This window comes from Dioszegia hungarica (genome assembly GCF_025882075.1).
Source record: "Dioszegia hungarica strain PDD-24b-2 chromosome Unknown MKK02contig_11, whole genome shotgun sequence".
NCBI lineage: Eukaryota > Fungi > Basidiomycota > Tremellomycetes > Tremellales > Bulleribasidiaceae > Dioszegia > Dioszegia hungarica.
Window position 1 is genome coordinate 499,354 of NW_026515771.1, and position 15,379 is coordinate 514,732.

General features: G+C 56.6%; 7 protein-coding genes across 7 annotated transcripts; 2 read left to right on the forward strand and 5 right to left on the reverse strand.

The window, feature by feature from the left end:
- Positions 1-169: 169 nt before the first annotated feature.
- MKK02DRAFT_16412 (uncharacterized protein) lies at positions 170-1,480 on the forward strand (the record flags this gene model as incomplete). The annotated part of the gene is made up of 7 exons (XM_053085629.1): positions 170-237; positions 269-335; positions 366-382; positions 414-568; positions 598-950; positions 980-1,323; positions 1,354-1,480. The coding sequence occupies 7 exons, from the start codon at positions 170-172 to the stop codon at positions 1,478-1,480; spliced, it is 1,131 nt and encodes a 376-aa protein (XP_052944532.1).
- A 39-nt stretch (positions 1,481-1,519) lies between these two features.
- On the reverse strand, positions 1,520-1,948 carry MKK02DRAFT_27913 (histone acetyltransferase subunit NuA4-domain-containing protein; the record flags this gene model as incomplete). Its single annotated transcript, XM_053087434.1, has 4 exons — positions 1,520-1,573; positions 1,602-1,706; positions 1,735-1,815; positions 1,844-1,948. 4 exons carry the CDS (start codon positions 1,946-1,948, stop codon positions 1,520-1,522), a joined length of 345 nt encoding a protein of 114 aa, XP_052944533.1.
- Positions 1,949-2,333: 385 nt separating this feature from the next.
- Positions 2,334-3,848, reverse strand: MKK02DRAFT_16484 (YT521-B-like domain-containing protein; the record flags this gene model as incomplete). The annotated part of the gene is made up of 2 exons (XM_053085638.1): positions 2,334-3,603; positions 3,634-3,848. The coding sequence occupies 2 exons, from the start codon at positions 3,846-3,848 to the stop codon at positions 2,334-2,336; spliced, it is 1,485 nt and encodes a 494-aa protein (XP_052944534.1).
- Positions 3,849-4,643: 795 nt separating this feature from the next.
- Positions 4,644-7,334, reverse strand: MKK02DRAFT_27915 (uncharacterized protein; the record flags this gene model as incomplete). The annotated part of the gene is made up of 5 exons (XM_053087435.1): positions 4,644-5,381; positions 5,414-5,714; positions 5,746-7,127; positions 7,176-7,277; positions 7,332-7,334. 5 exons carry the CDS (start codon positions 7,332-7,334, stop codon positions 4,644-4,646), a joined length of 2,526 nt encoding a protein of 841 aa, XP_052944535.1.
- Positions 7,335-7,770: 436 nt separating this feature from the next.
- MKK02DRAFT_27916 (beta-lactamase/transpeptidase-like protein) lies at positions 7,771-9,172 on the reverse strand (the record flags this gene model as incomplete). Its single annotated transcript, XM_053087436.1, has 4 exons — positions 7,771-7,869; positions 7,902-8,307; positions 8,338-8,645; positions 8,678-9,172. The coding sequence occupies 4 exons, from the start codon at positions 9,170-9,172 to the stop codon at positions 7,771-7,773; spliced, it is 1,308 nt and encodes a 435-aa protein (XP_052944536.1).
- Positions 9,173-9,817: 645 nt separating this feature from the next.
- MKK02DRAFT_37637 (uncharacterized protein) lies at positions 9,818-11,275 on the forward strand (the record flags this gene model as incomplete). Its single annotated transcript, XM_053089721.1, has 14 exons — positions 9,818-9,882; positions 9,933-10,035; positions 10,069-10,103; positions 10,136-10,206; positions 10,238-10,287; positions 10,319-10,392; positions 10,424-10,517; positions 10,551-10,580; positions 10,613-10,725; positions 10,758-10,793; positions 10,826-10,888; positions 10,920-11,022; positions 11,056-11,115; positions 11,147-11,275. The coding sequence occupies 14 exons, from the start codon at positions 9,818-9,820 to the stop codon at positions 11,273-11,275; spliced, it is 1,026 nt and encodes a 341-aa protein (XP_052944537.1).
- Positions 11,276-11,339: 64 nt separating this feature from the next.
- MKK02DRAFT_16083 (cytoplasm protein) lies at positions 11,340-15,012 on the reverse strand (the record flags this gene model as incomplete). The annotated part of the gene is made up of 18 exons (XM_053085575.1): positions 11,340-11,570; positions 11,600-11,764; positions 11,796-11,861; positions 11,892-12,119; positions 12,149-12,318; positions 12,349-12,575; positions 12,606-12,755; positions 12,787-12,882; positions 12,913-13,121; positions 13,153-13,369; positions 13,398-13,512; positions 13,541-14,173; positions 14,203-14,294; positions 14,324-14,665; positions 14,696-14,732; positions 14,765-14,795; positions 14,826-14,833; positions 14,868-15,012. 18 exons carry the CDS (start codon positions 15,010-15,012, stop codon positions 11,340-11,342), a joined length of 3,162 nt encoding a protein of 1,053 aa, XP_052944538.1.
- Positions 15,013-15,379: the final 367 nt, after the last annotated feature.

Below are 15,379 nucleotides of genomic sequence, written 5' to 3' on the forward strand. Positions count from 1 at the left end.
GATGTGATGGATGAAGAATGATGGACATCTGACTAGGGTAACAATATTGTGGGTGGCAAGTGGAGATTTACGTACAATACCTCAGCGTAACGTAAACACCTCATCATGCATTCAACCACCCTCTGGTCAACTGTTGTTACCCCCCTACATTCACACGCCTCTCACTAGGATGCCATCGCAGACTGTATCTACACTGGTGGTGGGGATGTTCCTCACCGGCTGCGCAAATAGTCTATTGTAAGCCCTTCCTCAACCGCACTGACCCCAGGACCAAATGGCAAGACAAGCAATGCGTCGAGCACTGCGATACCGCCCGGGTCGACTTTGAGCAGCCAGTAAGTCGAGAGAGGACGTAGCTGATGTAGGTATGGCAGACATTGAAGTGAGAGCTCGAGCGAGCAGGCTGACTGTAGCATGTTTATCGGCGAATTTCTGTGCTGTGTACCGCTCCTATGGCAGCGGCGCAACAAGCACCAGTACGCGCCCGTCGGCGAGGACGAGGGAGAAGAGGAGGAGACGCTGAGCGGATGGAGGATGGGCTGGATGTGGTTCCCTGCCTTCTTTGACAGTGAGTCTACCACCGACGTCGCTGATTAGTCTGCGGCACTACCCTCATGAACGTCGGCCTGATCCTCACTCCCGTGTCGGTGTACCAGATGAGCCGCGGGGCATTGGTCATTTGGGTCGGCGGACTTTCGCGGATATTTCTCAAGCGTTACCTCTACCTCTACCAGTGGGCGGCGCTCTTCATTGTCACTCTGGGGGTGTGCCTGGTGGGACTTTCCGGCAGTCTGGCGCAGCACGGGAGCGTTACTTCCCTCAGTGCAAACGATGACGAAGCGGCCAAGGTGGCCCTCGGCGTTGCCTTGATCTTGTTTGCGCAGGTATTCACCGCGACGCAGTACGTGGTCGAGGAGAAGATCATGTCGCGATACCACACCGAGCCATTGGTAAGTTGACCTTGACAATGCTGATGCAGGTCGCCGTCACTCTGGAAGGGTTCTTCGGTCTCATAACAACCCTTGTTGGCATGCCGATCCTCTATCTCTTCCGCGACCGGTCCGACTACTTTGACATTCCCCGCGGATGGCACCAAATCACCTCGACACCTAGCGTGATGTGGCTATCGCTTGCAATCTGCTTTAGCATCGGCGCCTTCAACTATTTCGGATTGAGCGTCACAACCAGGGTCAGCGCGACGACTCGGAGCACTATCGACACGTGCAGGACGTTGGGGATATGGGTGGTCAGCTTGGGAGTGGGGTGGGAGCATTTGGTCTGGCCATTCTCGCTGCTGCAGGTGGCAGGGTTTGCGATGCTAGTGTAAGTTTTGGTTGGGCGAGCTGACGTCAGGTATGGGACGTTTGTGTTTAATGGGCTATTGGCGCCGTTCTGTTCTGGGCGGCCTGTCCAGCTTGGAGAGGGGGAGCTGGACCCTGCGGAGAGTCGAGGGTATGATGTCGTACCAAGAGACGATTAGTTATCATATGTACAACCTATTTAGCCGCTCCTTCATCACCTATCGCCTCGTCATGTAAGCCATCTGATCAGAATGCGCCTTGGCGTCCAAGCTCTATCAGCAGAGCTCTACCAAAACCCACTTGTTGATGCGTCCCGCTGCTCATGCTGAATAACCGGTCCGCCTCGATATTGTCCTGCTTCTTTTTGGTGGCCGTCGTGTTGGGTTTGAGGTAATTGTCAAATCCCTGATCAGCACAGTCTACTTGGACTCACCTTGATGATGTTGCCTCCCGACGCGGCGGTCTCTTCGAGGTAGCTGCCTTCAAAGTTGTAGATTGCTGTTTCGAGGTTTGCCTATCAGCACGGTTGGCAGGGGGCTTACTAGGCTGGTATCGATGGCGCGCTTTTTCCGCTGCGCCGCTTCTAGTTCTGCTAGGGCGGCGGCTTGGGCTTGCTTTGCGTCGGCGGGAGGGCCGGATTGACTCATGATGATGGGTGAAGTGAAGTTTGATCACGCGCGGTGGAGGTGTGTTGTTTCGGCTGTGCGCGAGCTCTGGAGATCTGGAGCTCTGCCTTGGCCCCTTGCCTCGCGACACGCGCCGCAGCTTCTTTCGTTTTCACCTCTCACCCTCGTACTCGCGACCCGCCAAACCTACAGCCTCGATCAGGATGTGCCTACTATACTCTGTGTAGACAGGCGGTTTTGCGTTTACCCCTCCCGCGGCTTATCATTGTGAGCTTGTACAACGTTGACTGATCGGCCTCAAGGTGCCATTTACTATATACATCTAAATCGTGTATGATACTGCAGGAGATGCCCATGTATTACATCTAATATACAGCTAGATCGTATATGATGATGGTAGATCCATTCACAACTTGTCCCACTCGGCAAGAAGCAAGGTACCGACGTCTACATCAGCGCCGTCAATGTCGAACTCACTTGGCTCAACCTCTGTCCCGTCCCTAGAGATCTTGACCTCCCTATCCGAGTTCCACGGGTTCCGCAAGTGCTTGGTCTGCCCAAATGGTAACCCTTTGACCTTGACCCATTCAATCTTGAACTCGAACCCCATCCCCTCCTCCAGATCCAACGCCTTGGGCTCGGGCGAAGGGATCGTATCTTTCCTCAAGACTCCCTCATTGTCCATCTCCTGCTTCCGGTCCGACGTACCCGGCTCGGTATTGACGATGGCGTTGCGCTCTGCCGCCCGCAGAGCAGCGATAGGGCCGGCCATACCGGACCGTTGGAGGAGCTTTGGATCCAGTGTGGTAGGACGGAGATCTGCCGGCGCAGAAGCGACCGAATGATGACCGTGAGAGTGACGTGGCTTGACGGGATTGGTCACGCTCTTTATATCAAACGAGGGCTCCTCATCCGCCGGCGTCAGGGAAGTCGGCGATGACATTGGCACCGGTGAGGAGAGGAGGTCGACTTCGGGCGTCTCCTCCATCGTTGCCAACCTGGCAGCAGCACGCTCCTTGTCGATCGGCTCCACCATCTTGGCGTAGCCAAAGAACTCGCCCGACTTGTTGGCGCCAAAGATGAGATAAACCTCTGGGGCGGTGCGGAACGCCTGGTCGAGGATGGGCTCATTGTGCCGCTGTGTCCGCCAGGTCCCCTTGGCGACACTCTCCTCGAGCTCCGCCACGCTCGTGCTTTTGAGTATAAAGACACGCTTGGGAAAGTGACGGGTGAGGAAGGACGAGTTGGTCGAGGCGTAGCTGTTGGTGGATTGGTGCTTTTGCTGCTCCGCCTGCGCCTGGACGATGGATTCACGACGCCTCCCCTCGCCCTCTGGTGGTGCTTCCATCGCCGCCGGGCTCACAGGTCCGCTCGCCTTGACCCATTCCCGGTGCATTCCCGTCCCCCTCTGCGCTCCCACTCCCGCCCGCAGATCGTCATCTTTTCGCCGCACCCGACACACCATGCGGGGACATCGCATATCCCATCCCCGCAACGGTCGGCCGTTGAAAAAGTTGACCGCCCTGTCGAGGTCTTCCTGCGAGGAGAGATTGACGAATGCGCAGGACGAGCGGGATATCAGAAAGATGGACGATGGTCCTTTCCATGGGGAGTTGCCGGGAGGAACAGTGGTATTGAAGTAGCGCCATAATTCCTCGTGGGACGTGTTTTGGGGACTACATCAGCTCGTTCAAAGCTAGACTTACACATTGCCCACCCACATCACCCAATCGCTTCGCTTTGCCGGAGGCAGGGGGTGATACGGCTTTCGCTCGCGGTCAGGTTCCTGCTTGGGCCCGTTCCAGGACTCGCGATTGCGAAACTTCTGTGGAGGAGTCTCGAATTGGGGTTGGTAGGGCGTGTAGAACTGCGCAGGTGGCGTGTACTGCCAGGTCTCGGGTCGGCGCTGGACGGGGCTCATGGGCGGCGTCCAGTGCTGATAAGGGATGAAGGGTGATTGCTGAATGTGTGGGATGTAGGGCGATTGAGGGACGGGCGATGTGGGATAGGGTGATTGCGATGGGGCGTAAGAGGAGGATGGCGCATAGGGTGAATGCGTATAGGTGGGATACGCGGGCCGAGGGGAGAAGGCAGGGTTGAAGCCATCATACCGGAAACGTTCGTCGTCCATGGTGAGTTGACCGAACCGGAATCCGTAATCTTCCTCGTCGTCCAGTTCGTTCCGTGCTGGGATCACTGAGATTAGCAATGTCGAGTGTTGACTTGCCTCTTGATGGTCCAGCCATATTGAGCGAGGTTGCGAAGGGGAGAGTGATGATAGGGGTGAGTCCGAGCGGGACGGGAATAGCAGATGTGTGATGTCCGAGAAGATGAGTGTGGCTCAGCCTGCAGTTCCTGCTGCTTTGGCTTTCTTGCGCTTGGGGGTTGAAGTATGATCACAACAGAGAACACCCTCTTTTTTGATATGAGATCAGCTGTGGATGTGCCGAGTGAGTGCCGGGTGCAGATCTGACTCTCACTCAGTGACGACATCTCTGAGACCCTAATTACCTCCGAGACACGCGGGAACGTTAACCGGGAACCTTCTTCGCCTCGTGCCTGATGACTGCTGCGGTGGAGCCGTAAGATCTGGCCGCGAGCTGTCAAGCGGCCGCTCATGTCGCCACTTTGACTCGACCTGTCAAACACAGCGTAACAGACCTATATGCATACGCCATGTATTCGCGTCATTACCACGTCGTTAAATTATCTGGATCTAAGCACTGAAACCACCATACCACGCCTCATCAGGCGGCCCCCTCTGTACCGCCAACTTGCCCTCGCTGTCCATGCTCGCATACTCAGTGCTCGCCTCGACCTGCTTGCTGTTGATCCTGTCCGCCTGGTCCCTCCCCAGCCCCAACCCGTCATCCGCGATCCAAACCACTGGCTGCTTCTTCCACAAAGCGGGGTGGTCAAACGCCCGGTCGTGGAAACCAGAGGTGTTGCCGTACTGCGCGCCGGCCTCATCGGTGTGGGCGTCGGGCTGCGCCTTGGGCTCGGCGAGCCGCTCGCCTCCCTTGGTGTGGTGGGTGGAGTGGACGTATTGGAGGAAGGGGGCCTTGAATGCAAACCAGTCAATGTAGAACTGGAAGCAGGCAATGGCGACGACGGCGAGGGCGATAATGACACCGCAGGCCAGACCGGATTTGGACCGGTTCCCGAATTGATCGCTCGAGAGGAAGAAGAGCCCAGCGAGGCAGATCCCCTCGAGGTAGAGGGCGACAAAGACCGTACGGAGGGCGCGGATGTAAAAGAGCCCGCCGGTCTCGAGATAGTCGATCTGGTCGCAGCACCAGCCGAGTTGGTACTTGTACGCCGCGTAGAGGATGCAGAATGCAAGGAAGGTGAGGACGGTGATGATGGGTTGGATGACCGAGTAGACGATGGTGACGCAAATGAGGAGGCAGATGGGGGGGAAGATGGTCGCCCACATGATGTTTTGCATTTTGAACTGACGTCAGCAACGTCTTTGTCAGGACTTACTTGGTGAATGTAGAACTTTCGGGGTGTGTTTCCGCTGAGCAGGCCGGAGAGGAGGTACATGACGAATGGCACAACCCGGGCGAACGCCTTGGTAGCGTTGGCAAAGGTGGTGGTAAGGATGAAGGTCAAGAAGAAGATGGACGCCGAGGGCAGCTTCTCGGCGAGGAGGGTGGGGATGCTGCCCGCCATGCTGCCAATGTTGCTCAGAGCTGAGATGAGACCAGAGGCGAGGGTGACGATAAGGAAACCGTGGATGACCTGGAACAGCCAGTACCGGGTGAAGAGCTTGAGCTCGGTGTCACTATCGTCAGCTAATTCGGACTATGGCTCACCTTTTTCGGATTTCTCCCTGGGACTTGACAAAGATTCGGAGTACGATAGGGAGGAGCATGAAGAGAACCGCGAGGAGGACGGGAGGAAGGACACCGCGAATGATACCGAGGACGGGAGAGGGAAGGCGGCAAAGCCAAGCCAACCACGAGGCCTTGAGGCAGAGCTCGTCAACATTGGAGAGGACACCGACAAAAGCGACGGGGACCGCCCAAACGATGATGAGTCCGATGGTCAATGCCCAGGAGATGGCAGTGGCAACCTTGCGCTGAGCAGCGGTGCGGCTGATATTTTCCCACTGCACATCCTCCGGGACGACCTCGATGTGGCTCTTGACCATGCGAAGAGACTTGTCCGTGTCTTTGGCGAGCCGGGCAAAGTTGTGCGCCTCGTGCTGGCTTTCGAACCGGAGGAAAGCCGTGGTACCGAGCTCATACTCCTTGGTGCGCAGTTCGCGGAGCTTGTCGTTTTGCTCTGCAATAAAGACCGGGGACGTCTCGAGGTCCATCTTTTTGCCAATGAGACCGAGGAAACCCTGCTTCCAGCTGGGCATCTTTTTAGGGAGCACGTAGCGGTGGGCAGGGTGACCGCTCTCGGCGTCCGCCGTTCCCTTCTTCTCCGGTGACTTGCCCTTGCGATCATTCTTGGCGGCAAGCTTGAGCAGCTTGCCAACCCCTCCCTCGAGCCGAGCGCACTCGTCATTGCGGTCCCCCCAGACATCCTCCAGGTCATCCACCTTGCGCGCGAGCCAGATCTTTGGCCCGCCGCCGATAGTGTCCGAAGAGCCGTTGACGTGGGTGGTCCGCGAGTCCGAAGGGGTAAGACCGCCGACGCTTTGGGAAAGCTCCTTGAGGCTGGTCTCGTTGTTGTAGTTTTTCGGGAGACCCGTGACGGCGATGGTGCGGGACCGAGCGAGGGTGAGGTGCTGAGCCGAGGTCAACCATGCCTGGCGAATTTCGACAAAGTGACGGTACTCTTGGAAGAGAGTGTAGGCGGTGTAGGCCATGAGGATGAGGGCGACCAAAAAGTGGGCGATCCGCCGCTCGCTGTGCGCCGGCGAGACATTCCCAAAGGTGAGGATGTTCAATCCCTGTTGGCCTGCGGTAGGGGGAGCCGCTGCGACCGGGATGCAGATGACGACCGTGAGGAAGACGTAGGGGAGGAGAAGTTTGATGCCGAATACCTTTAAAAACCTTAAAAAAAAGTACGCGTCAAGACCGTTGGCGACGATGATGTCCTGGTCATGGGTGGTGAGGACCCGCTTCCAGAAGGCAAATATACCATCTGGAAGTTCGCTTGGGCGCTTGCCTTCCGGGGCGAGCTCGGTACGGGGTTGGTAGACCCGGCGGAGTTTCTTGTTGCCGTGAAGGACGATCCAGAGGGTCTGTTGATCAGCTTTGGTGCGAACATGAATCCAAGGGGCATGGCGTACCGTGAAGGCCACCGAGACGACGACTGCCACAACAACGGCTGCGACAAAGGTGGAAGTGTTGGCTGTGCTGGTGTCAGCAGTACCATTGGTTGTCGTGGCGCTCTACACATTAGCTTTGGAACGACCGCAGATACTGCATAAAGTGTGAGTACTCACCATGATGGCGCTGCGCTATATGACGAACGCAGGTGGCGATAAGAGACCAAGTTGAAGTACAGATGCAAAAGGTGAAAGGGAGGAAAAAGCTGCGGGTTTGAGCGTGAGCTTGTTTACCCGCCGTTCCTCCCATGACGTCAGGGGAGTCCAGGGGCGATCTGGATTCTGAGCCTATTACGAGCCGAAATTACCCCTTTGGATGAAACTCGTCTGAAACGTTAATCAAATCTCAGGGGGGAAGGAGCTGTCCCTGCCGATCTTCATGCGTCATTGTGATCAAGACATCTGATATCTGCTTGTCTCTGGCTGTTTCGCTCTTGAATCTCTGCTGGACAAGGGAATGCCCGACGCAAGCACCCACTCGAGCAACCGACCGCAACAGGAGCAGATCAGCAAGAATGTTGAGGCCCTGACGAGTCACCTGAATCATATACATCTCCTACGCCGCGAGCAGCTTGTACACCAGATTCTCCACCTCCAGCTTGGCCGCAGCGACCATGGGATTCCCCGTCGGCAGCATCTGCGTCGTCCATACCACCTGACATTAGCGCTGACGCTGACCTCACTCACAGAGATTTGCGCTGACGGGTCAATCCAGTATTCGGTCCCGGCTGCACCGCCCCATCCTACGCTGCCGGCGTGTCGGCCAAAGTCTCCCCTTCGCGCTCGACCCTTTGGCTGGAAGATGGCCATCCCAGTCGTCCAGTCTGCCTCTCCTGCCTCGAGCGTGTCGGCGCCGGTAAAGCCTCGGATCCGATTGAGGATGTCGGCCATGGGCTGGTAGGCCGATTCGGCGAGGGTCCCTTTGAAGAGCGACGCCACGGAGGCGTCGGACAGGAGGGGCGAGGCGGGGCGAGGGACGGACGAGTCCGAGAGCGAGAGGTAGTGCGCCATAAGGTGTTGCAAGAGGCGAGCGTAGTTTTCCGTGGTCGAGTAGACGCCTCCACCGCCGGCGGGGTATTCAATCTCTTCGCGGCTACGGTCAGCTTGGCCGGACAAGACTTACGTTCTAGGCAGGCAAAGACCTTCCGCACGCAGCCCCTTGACTTCCTCCAGCTTCTTCCAGTCGAGCTTTCCTCCCTCGTCCGTGCCATCGCCCCACCTCACCGGCAACAAGCGGTCCTCCCACTCGTTGCCAAACGGATAGAATGTGGTCTCCTTCATCCCGAGCGGACCGCATACCTCCCGCTGGAGATACGCCTCGTACTCTTCACCCACGACCGTCGGGAACATGAGCGCGAGCCACTCGGCGCCGTTCCCGTATTCATAGTGGGTTCCAGGCTCAAAGGTGATTGGCGTGTTGATGAGGTTTTCCTGTAATCAGCTGTGTTGGCAAGCGTACGCACCACTTTGCAGCTGTTGACGAACCCCTTGCCTACATCGCTGTACGCTTTCCACGCCTGCACTTCATCCCCAAACTCGCCGCCAAACCCGCTGCTTTGGTTCAACAACCATCCCAGCTTGACTGGCCCCTTGTACTCCCCCTTCCAGACCGGCTGGCCGTCCTTGACACCGCCCCAGATCCGCTCCGCGACCTTGTCGAGCGGGGCAAACTTTTTGCGCATATCCGTGTCGAGCGTCAACAGTCCCCGGTCCACGAGTTGCAGGTAGATTACCGAGGTGATGAGCTTGGATGTCGAGGCGAACCACATGGTGTCGTCCGGCTTGGTCTGGCGGGACTCTGGGTCCAGAGGGTCGAGGACACCAGCCCGGCCAGTGAAGAGGACCGAGGTGGGCGAGCCGACCGTGAGGTGGACGCTGGGCATGTGCCCCGCGGTGACCTGCTCATCGAGGAGGGTCTGGAGTTGGGTTTGGGCTTCTTTGCTGAGGGTTGGCGACATTATGTGGGGATGGGTGCCAAGAGGGGATGGACGACAGCTTAAGTACATGAGCGGGGAAATCGCGGATAATTCCCCACTTCGGGCCCGCCCGATAGCCCCGCTCGGTGCCGCCGGCCCGGTCTACCGGCGGTATCAGAGCGTCAAGAACTGTGCTGCGTTGGTCTTGCCGTTTCTCGATGGGCTTGAGCTTGTCACTATTCATACCCCTGCAGTCAGCTCTGCAGTCTGCCTTCGGCTCGATGATTGGAGTCCTCCGAGCTCGGAGCGGAGTTGAGCTGGTCGCGCAACGAGCGAGCTCCGAGAATATAGGATTTCCATGACGGCATGTCATCCGGCACGTCCCCCTCTTGATCGTTACTGACTTGTTCTGCCATCACTGCATTGACCTCCTCAAAGCTGACCTTGGCCATCATAAGCAAACGCTGACAAGAAAGGATCCCTCGGAGTTCATTAGTACCGAATTCATGTCACCACATGGACGTGCCTGAAGGCTTATCTAACGCTAGGCTGGGCGCGCCGTGCCTGCGCCCTGCGATCTCATCGGGATCGGTAGAGATCACAACTGCCGCAACTGTTATATCTTCACGCCTTGACTCTCCCTGATTCACCTACTTACTCCTCTCACCTCTCCTCATCCCTACCCAAATGGACCAGGCGGGACTTTTGAAATGGCTACTCTGGCAAGACGCCAAAATCCTCCTGGGACAGGTGTTTGCTGGGCACGTCAATTCCATGTCCTACATCGGCGGCTGACATGCAGTCTGGTCTTCACTTGCTTCCTATACGGTGTCTTTTTGTCATGCTTCGCTTCCTATCTCCAGTTCAGCTACAAGGCGGAGAAGAGGCCGATGCGGGCGTTGATTGTATGATCCACTGGAGGGCAGGCTGACGCTCAGTTGGCCGCTACTCTGGCAACCCTCACAACCATCTAGTAGGTCTGAGTATGGACTGTAGTTAAGACAGTGTCATGCTCTTCAACTGTCGACTATTCATAGTCCGCAACGGCAAGATACCCGTCCCCGAGGATACACTGTGTGAGTTAAGGTTGTATCCTGCTGATTTTAGGGACCGCGTTCAACTGGCCGCTTGACGGGGCTACTTATGCGCTCGTGGTCGTAAGTTCTACTCGAGCGCTGCTGACGACAGGGCTTCTATGCTCATCGGGCTTGGAATCTACATGGCCGATCGGTCTATCTCGCCATCCTGCTGTGCACTATGATGTAGGTCAAATAGAGACCAAGCTGATCGCAGCTTGATCACCACAGCTGCCGCATTGGGAGCCTCGGTCACCGTCATGTTGTTCATTTGGGTATACGGTGACCCTCATCCAGGCGGCAACAAAGCAGTAGGTTTGGGGGTTGAGCAGAGCTGAGAGCAGAAAATCTTCAACGCGTTCAACTATGTCTTTGTACGTTGCCGCTCATCCCAAGCTAACGCCAGATCTGCGGGCAGATGACCAGCGATGTTATTGTTAGCGGGCTTATCGTGTACAAACTCCTCAAGCTTCGGACCGGCTGGAAAGAGACCGACTCTTTGCTCTCACGACTCGCCGTGTAGGTTGATGCATGTTCAGGCTGACACTTAGCCTTGCCGTCGAGACGCAATTGCCTTCCACAATATTGTGAGTCCAATCCTTGGATTAGCTGATGTTAGTGCCATCGCCTTCCTTGTTGGATTCACCCAGGTGATCTCGGCAGAATATCTTTCACTGTTCATGTGAGTACTTACAGGGACTGGCTGACGTTAGGTGCTTTCCCCTGGTGTACACCTGCTGCTTCATTGCGTCACTCAACGCGAGGAACACTCTCTCCGCTAGCCTGTCCAACGAGCTCAGCGCGGTCAGCAGCCAGGTAAGTTTGGATCTTAGCTGTTGCTGATTACAGAAGGATCGCTCTTGGTCGACTGGCCGTTCTATCCAGGTCACCACCGAGACCTCTACCGATGTGAGTGGGAGACTGTTCAAGCTGATGATAGGCCGACACGATTATTACGCAAAAGAAACCGCTCAGGGGTCATGGTCGCTTGAGCTCGGTCGATTCGAACCCGATGGAGATGACTGCTGTCAAGAATGCGTCGAGGGAGGGCGAGATTGGCTTAGCGTAACGACCGCGGATTTTGAGTAGCCGAATAGAGACTTGCCGAGATCTCCCTGTAAAGTGCATGCAGATTACTCGCTCTCGCTCCCGCTCTCGCTTCCACTTTCGCTTCCACTTTCACTCTCCTCCGCCATCGCCGGCAAGCTCCTTCGCTCCGTCTCGAATCCCAAGTCCTTGAACCCCTGCTCAACCTCATCCGCCTTGCCAGATGATACAGTGACGGCGCAGATCGAGGTGTCGGAGGAGAAGATCGGCAAGAGGTAGAGCTTGATGACATTTCGGATTTGGTCGAGGGTGATGGACTAATCAGCAAAGTCCAAGCTAGACTTACTGGGAAGGTCTCGAGCATCTTTTTGTTTTGGTCCTTGCCAACTCCCTTGAGGACTTCGTCGAGGTAGGCGGTGCTCGCTGCGGCGCCGACCGTTTCTGAGCCGCGCGCGTAGGAGTATGTCAAGCTGGATCGGGCGCCGTCGACGATGTTTTGTTCGAGCTCGACCTACAATCAGCGGGGACTGATTGAAACCCACAGATCCGTCCACAAGACCAACGAGAACCTTTCTCGCCTCGTCGTATGCCTGCTTTGCGTTTGGGGACTACGTCAGCCGGGTCAACGGTGTGCTTACTCTGTAGACGCTGTACGACGTCAGACCAGTCTCGGCGCTGGCAGACACGCTCGCGCCGTAGGCAAGACCGCTCCCGCGGACTGCTTTCCAGAGATAGCTCTCGCTCGCGTTGAGGACAGCGATCGCAAGGGTCAAGGCGGGGAGGTCGGGGTGATCCCAGCCAGCGACACCTTTGGCGTAGTGCGCCGAGTACGATCCCTCGATTGCCGGCATTGGGACGATGATGCACTGAATCAGCTGGGTACAGCGCGACTTACCTTCTTTGCGGGTTTCTCGCCGAGCGCTGAGAGTGTATCTTTTGCTGTGGATATTTTGGTAAGAGGTGCAGCCTTGACGGGAAGGAAGGACCTGCCCAACGCGGAGCGGGGCTCGGGAAGGCCGAGAATGTCGCCTCGGACAGACACCCGCATGACCGAAGGGTCCAGCACTATCTTAGCTCATCCAGAGGTGAACTTACGGCACTGTCGGACCCCCTCGAGCTTCTTGATGACCTCGTCGGGTGTCTCTTTGAGCGCCTGCGCGGTGGCGGGGATGAACTCCAACATGTTGAGAAGCGAGCAAGATTCGGAGGTCGACTTGGCATTGTCGTATGCGAGCGAGTAGAGGTAGGCGTCCGCGACTCGCGCGCCGTCCCGCTTTTCGTATGGCAACTCCTGCAGCATTTTGGCGACAATCACCTCCAGTCTGGGGTTAGCCATGTCACACGTGACTCACCTATCCTTGGCAAAGATCAGCCCTGTCATGAGATCCTTGATCCACCCAATCGCCTTTTCATATTCCGCCTTTTCCACCTTCATCTCGACGACGAGAACTTCCGAGAACCGACCTCGGAAGGTAAAGTAGGTGTTTTGGCTGATGGTGAAGCTGGTGTTAGCAATGTCGATACAACACTCACTCGTCAAGCTGATCCACGACCTCTTCGTGGGAGAGGATCTTGCCGTCGCGCTTGACGCTGGAAGCGAAGAGTGAGTTTTGGAAGATGGAAAAGTAGCTATTATTAGCGTGTCCTGCTTGGACTTACGGTCTGAGCTCGGCCGGGACGGCGATGGTGTCGAAGAGTGCGGTGACCGTGACAAAGTTGGATTTGACGTGGGAAAAGTGGGTTTGGTAGGGGAGATCCGAGCCGTCCTGGTCGATGTGTTTTTGCACCTCGCCCTGGTCCGAGCGGACCGCGTCGCCCTGGGCATTATTGATCGCGGTCTCGACCGGGACCCAGGTAAGGCTTTTCGGCTATCGTCAGCTATGTCAAGCGTTCACTCACATCGGTAAGGGGAAAGTCCGATATCATCTTTTCCGGAGGCGGTCGGTCCGACTCCTCCTTGGCCGCATCCAGCGCTTTCTGGTACGCCTTGAGCTTGTCCTCGCCGAGGTCCGCCTTGCGCTGCGCGATACGGTCCTTTTCGTCTTGCTCGATCTTGGCGGAAAGCGAGGCGGACGGTTTGCCGATCGTGGTGAGGCACGGCTGGGACACGTAGTATCTGATTAGCGCGTTCTAGATGGACTTACTTGTCGAGAATGGAGATCCAGTCTTTCTCGGTGTACTTGGAGATGACGTCGTAATCCCGCAAATCCTCAAAGGCGTCGGGGAGGTCTTTGCCCTGCATATCGCCGTAGAGGAAATCTATCAGCGACGTCCAGGATTGACTCACCTCCAATCGCCGCGTCGGCTAACGTGCTCGAGATTCCCGTCTCCATCCCGTTCAAGAGCTTGCGCTTGTCCCGCCGGATCAACAGGCCCATCTTGTCCATGTCGATCTTGCCCTCCTGAACAATAGTTTTGAGCTTGTCCATGAACAGGTCCCGCATGGTGTCCAGGTGCTTCATCGGCACGTCGGAGATGTAGCACGAGAGCTCATTCTTGTTGACCCGGTCCTCGGCGTAAAAGCTGATTCCGGTACAGTAGGGCTTGGCGATCTCGACGAACGCTTTTTGGAGCGGGGCGGTGGCGGAGTGGGTGAGGTATTTGTTGATTAGGGAGAGGGCAAGGTTTGCGCCATAGTCCATCGGCGGGGGACCGAGCCAGTTGATATTGATGTCGCCCATGGATTCGTCCTCTTCCATGAATTCGATGACTTTGGTGGTGGAGGTGGGGATGGTGAGGGGGTTCGAGGTGGACGTTTCGACGAATGGGCGTTTCCATGCGGTGGGAGGGGTGAGGGTTTCCAGGATCATCGGCTCGACCTCTTCATTGAGGACTTTGAAGAGGTCAGGGAGGGGGACAGCGCCGTCGATGACCAGGCAGAGATTGTGAGGGACGTAGTAGGTCTTGTGGTAGTCGCGGACTGGATTAGCGGGTCCTATCGCGACTTACTTTGTTGGGCACTGAGGACGCGGAGGGCGGAGAGTAAACCTCCCGTCTCGCTTCTGTAGGCTGATGACTCCGGGTAGAGTCGGCGTTGAGCACTGATCAGCACCGTTGGCAATGCACTCACTCTAAAGACATCAAATCGCCAGCGGTGTTTTCCCTTGCTTGCATTTCGCTATACACCACGCCAGCGTCCTCGCCCTGGCCGTTGATGTGGTGGACCTCTGTCACGTAGTCAGCGTCCGTGATGGTGGGGTGCAGAATGTGGTCGACGTAGACTAAGTCAGCGAGGCCAAAGGGTGACCTACTTGGCAACATCTTGAGGAAACCCTCGGTCCCGGCAGTGGCGATCGTGTAGGCGGTGTGGTCGTTGGCGGTCCAAGCGTTCGTCCCGTTACTGCCCGCTCGGTTGGCGAGGTGGTCCAGGACGCCTTTGAAAGGGTACTTTTTGGAGCCCATAAAGACGAGACTTCCGTTAGCAAGGCTTGAGGAGACTTACTGTTCGAGGGTGTGCGGGCGGCCCGTATCATCGAAGACTGTCGTCAGCGAGACCTGAGTCTAGACTTACTCTCTGAAGCGATGGCAAAGTGGCCGTTAGTCTAATCAGCTTTGTCACCTTATTAGCTCACAATAGGCGCTATCATCAGCGACGGTCTCTCACAAAGACTCACCTTCATAGCTCCCGACGACCACGCTCAGACCGGTCTTTTCGCTCCGCCACTTTCCAATTTTGACCGGCGCATACTTGATGTCAAAGGAGGAGAGTTGCTTAAAGTTGCCAAAGTCGCCGTGCTCGAACGCAGAAGTTGAAGCCATCCTGTCCAGCCGGGGGCGCTTGGCTTCGGGGGATCTCGACAGATTGGGCCTGAGAATAGAAGCGATAGTGATCGCTGGTAGAGGTGTAGATCTGGTCCCTGTGCGCGGTATACGAGCTATACTGCTGGGTATCATGCAGGTGAAGGTATGGTGTGAAGGCAAAAGCTAGGTCGCTTTGAATCGTCGAACCTCCTCCACTCAACTTTGGGTGTACGTAAAGCCTGTGGAGACCCCACGGCTACTGCAACCGCGGCTGTGAGACCATCTCACGCGAAACAAGCCATTGACAGTGCATGACGCCTGGCCCCGCTCATGATGCATCACTCATACTATGCTCAGTATGCCGCTTGACGCAAGCAACAGCGCA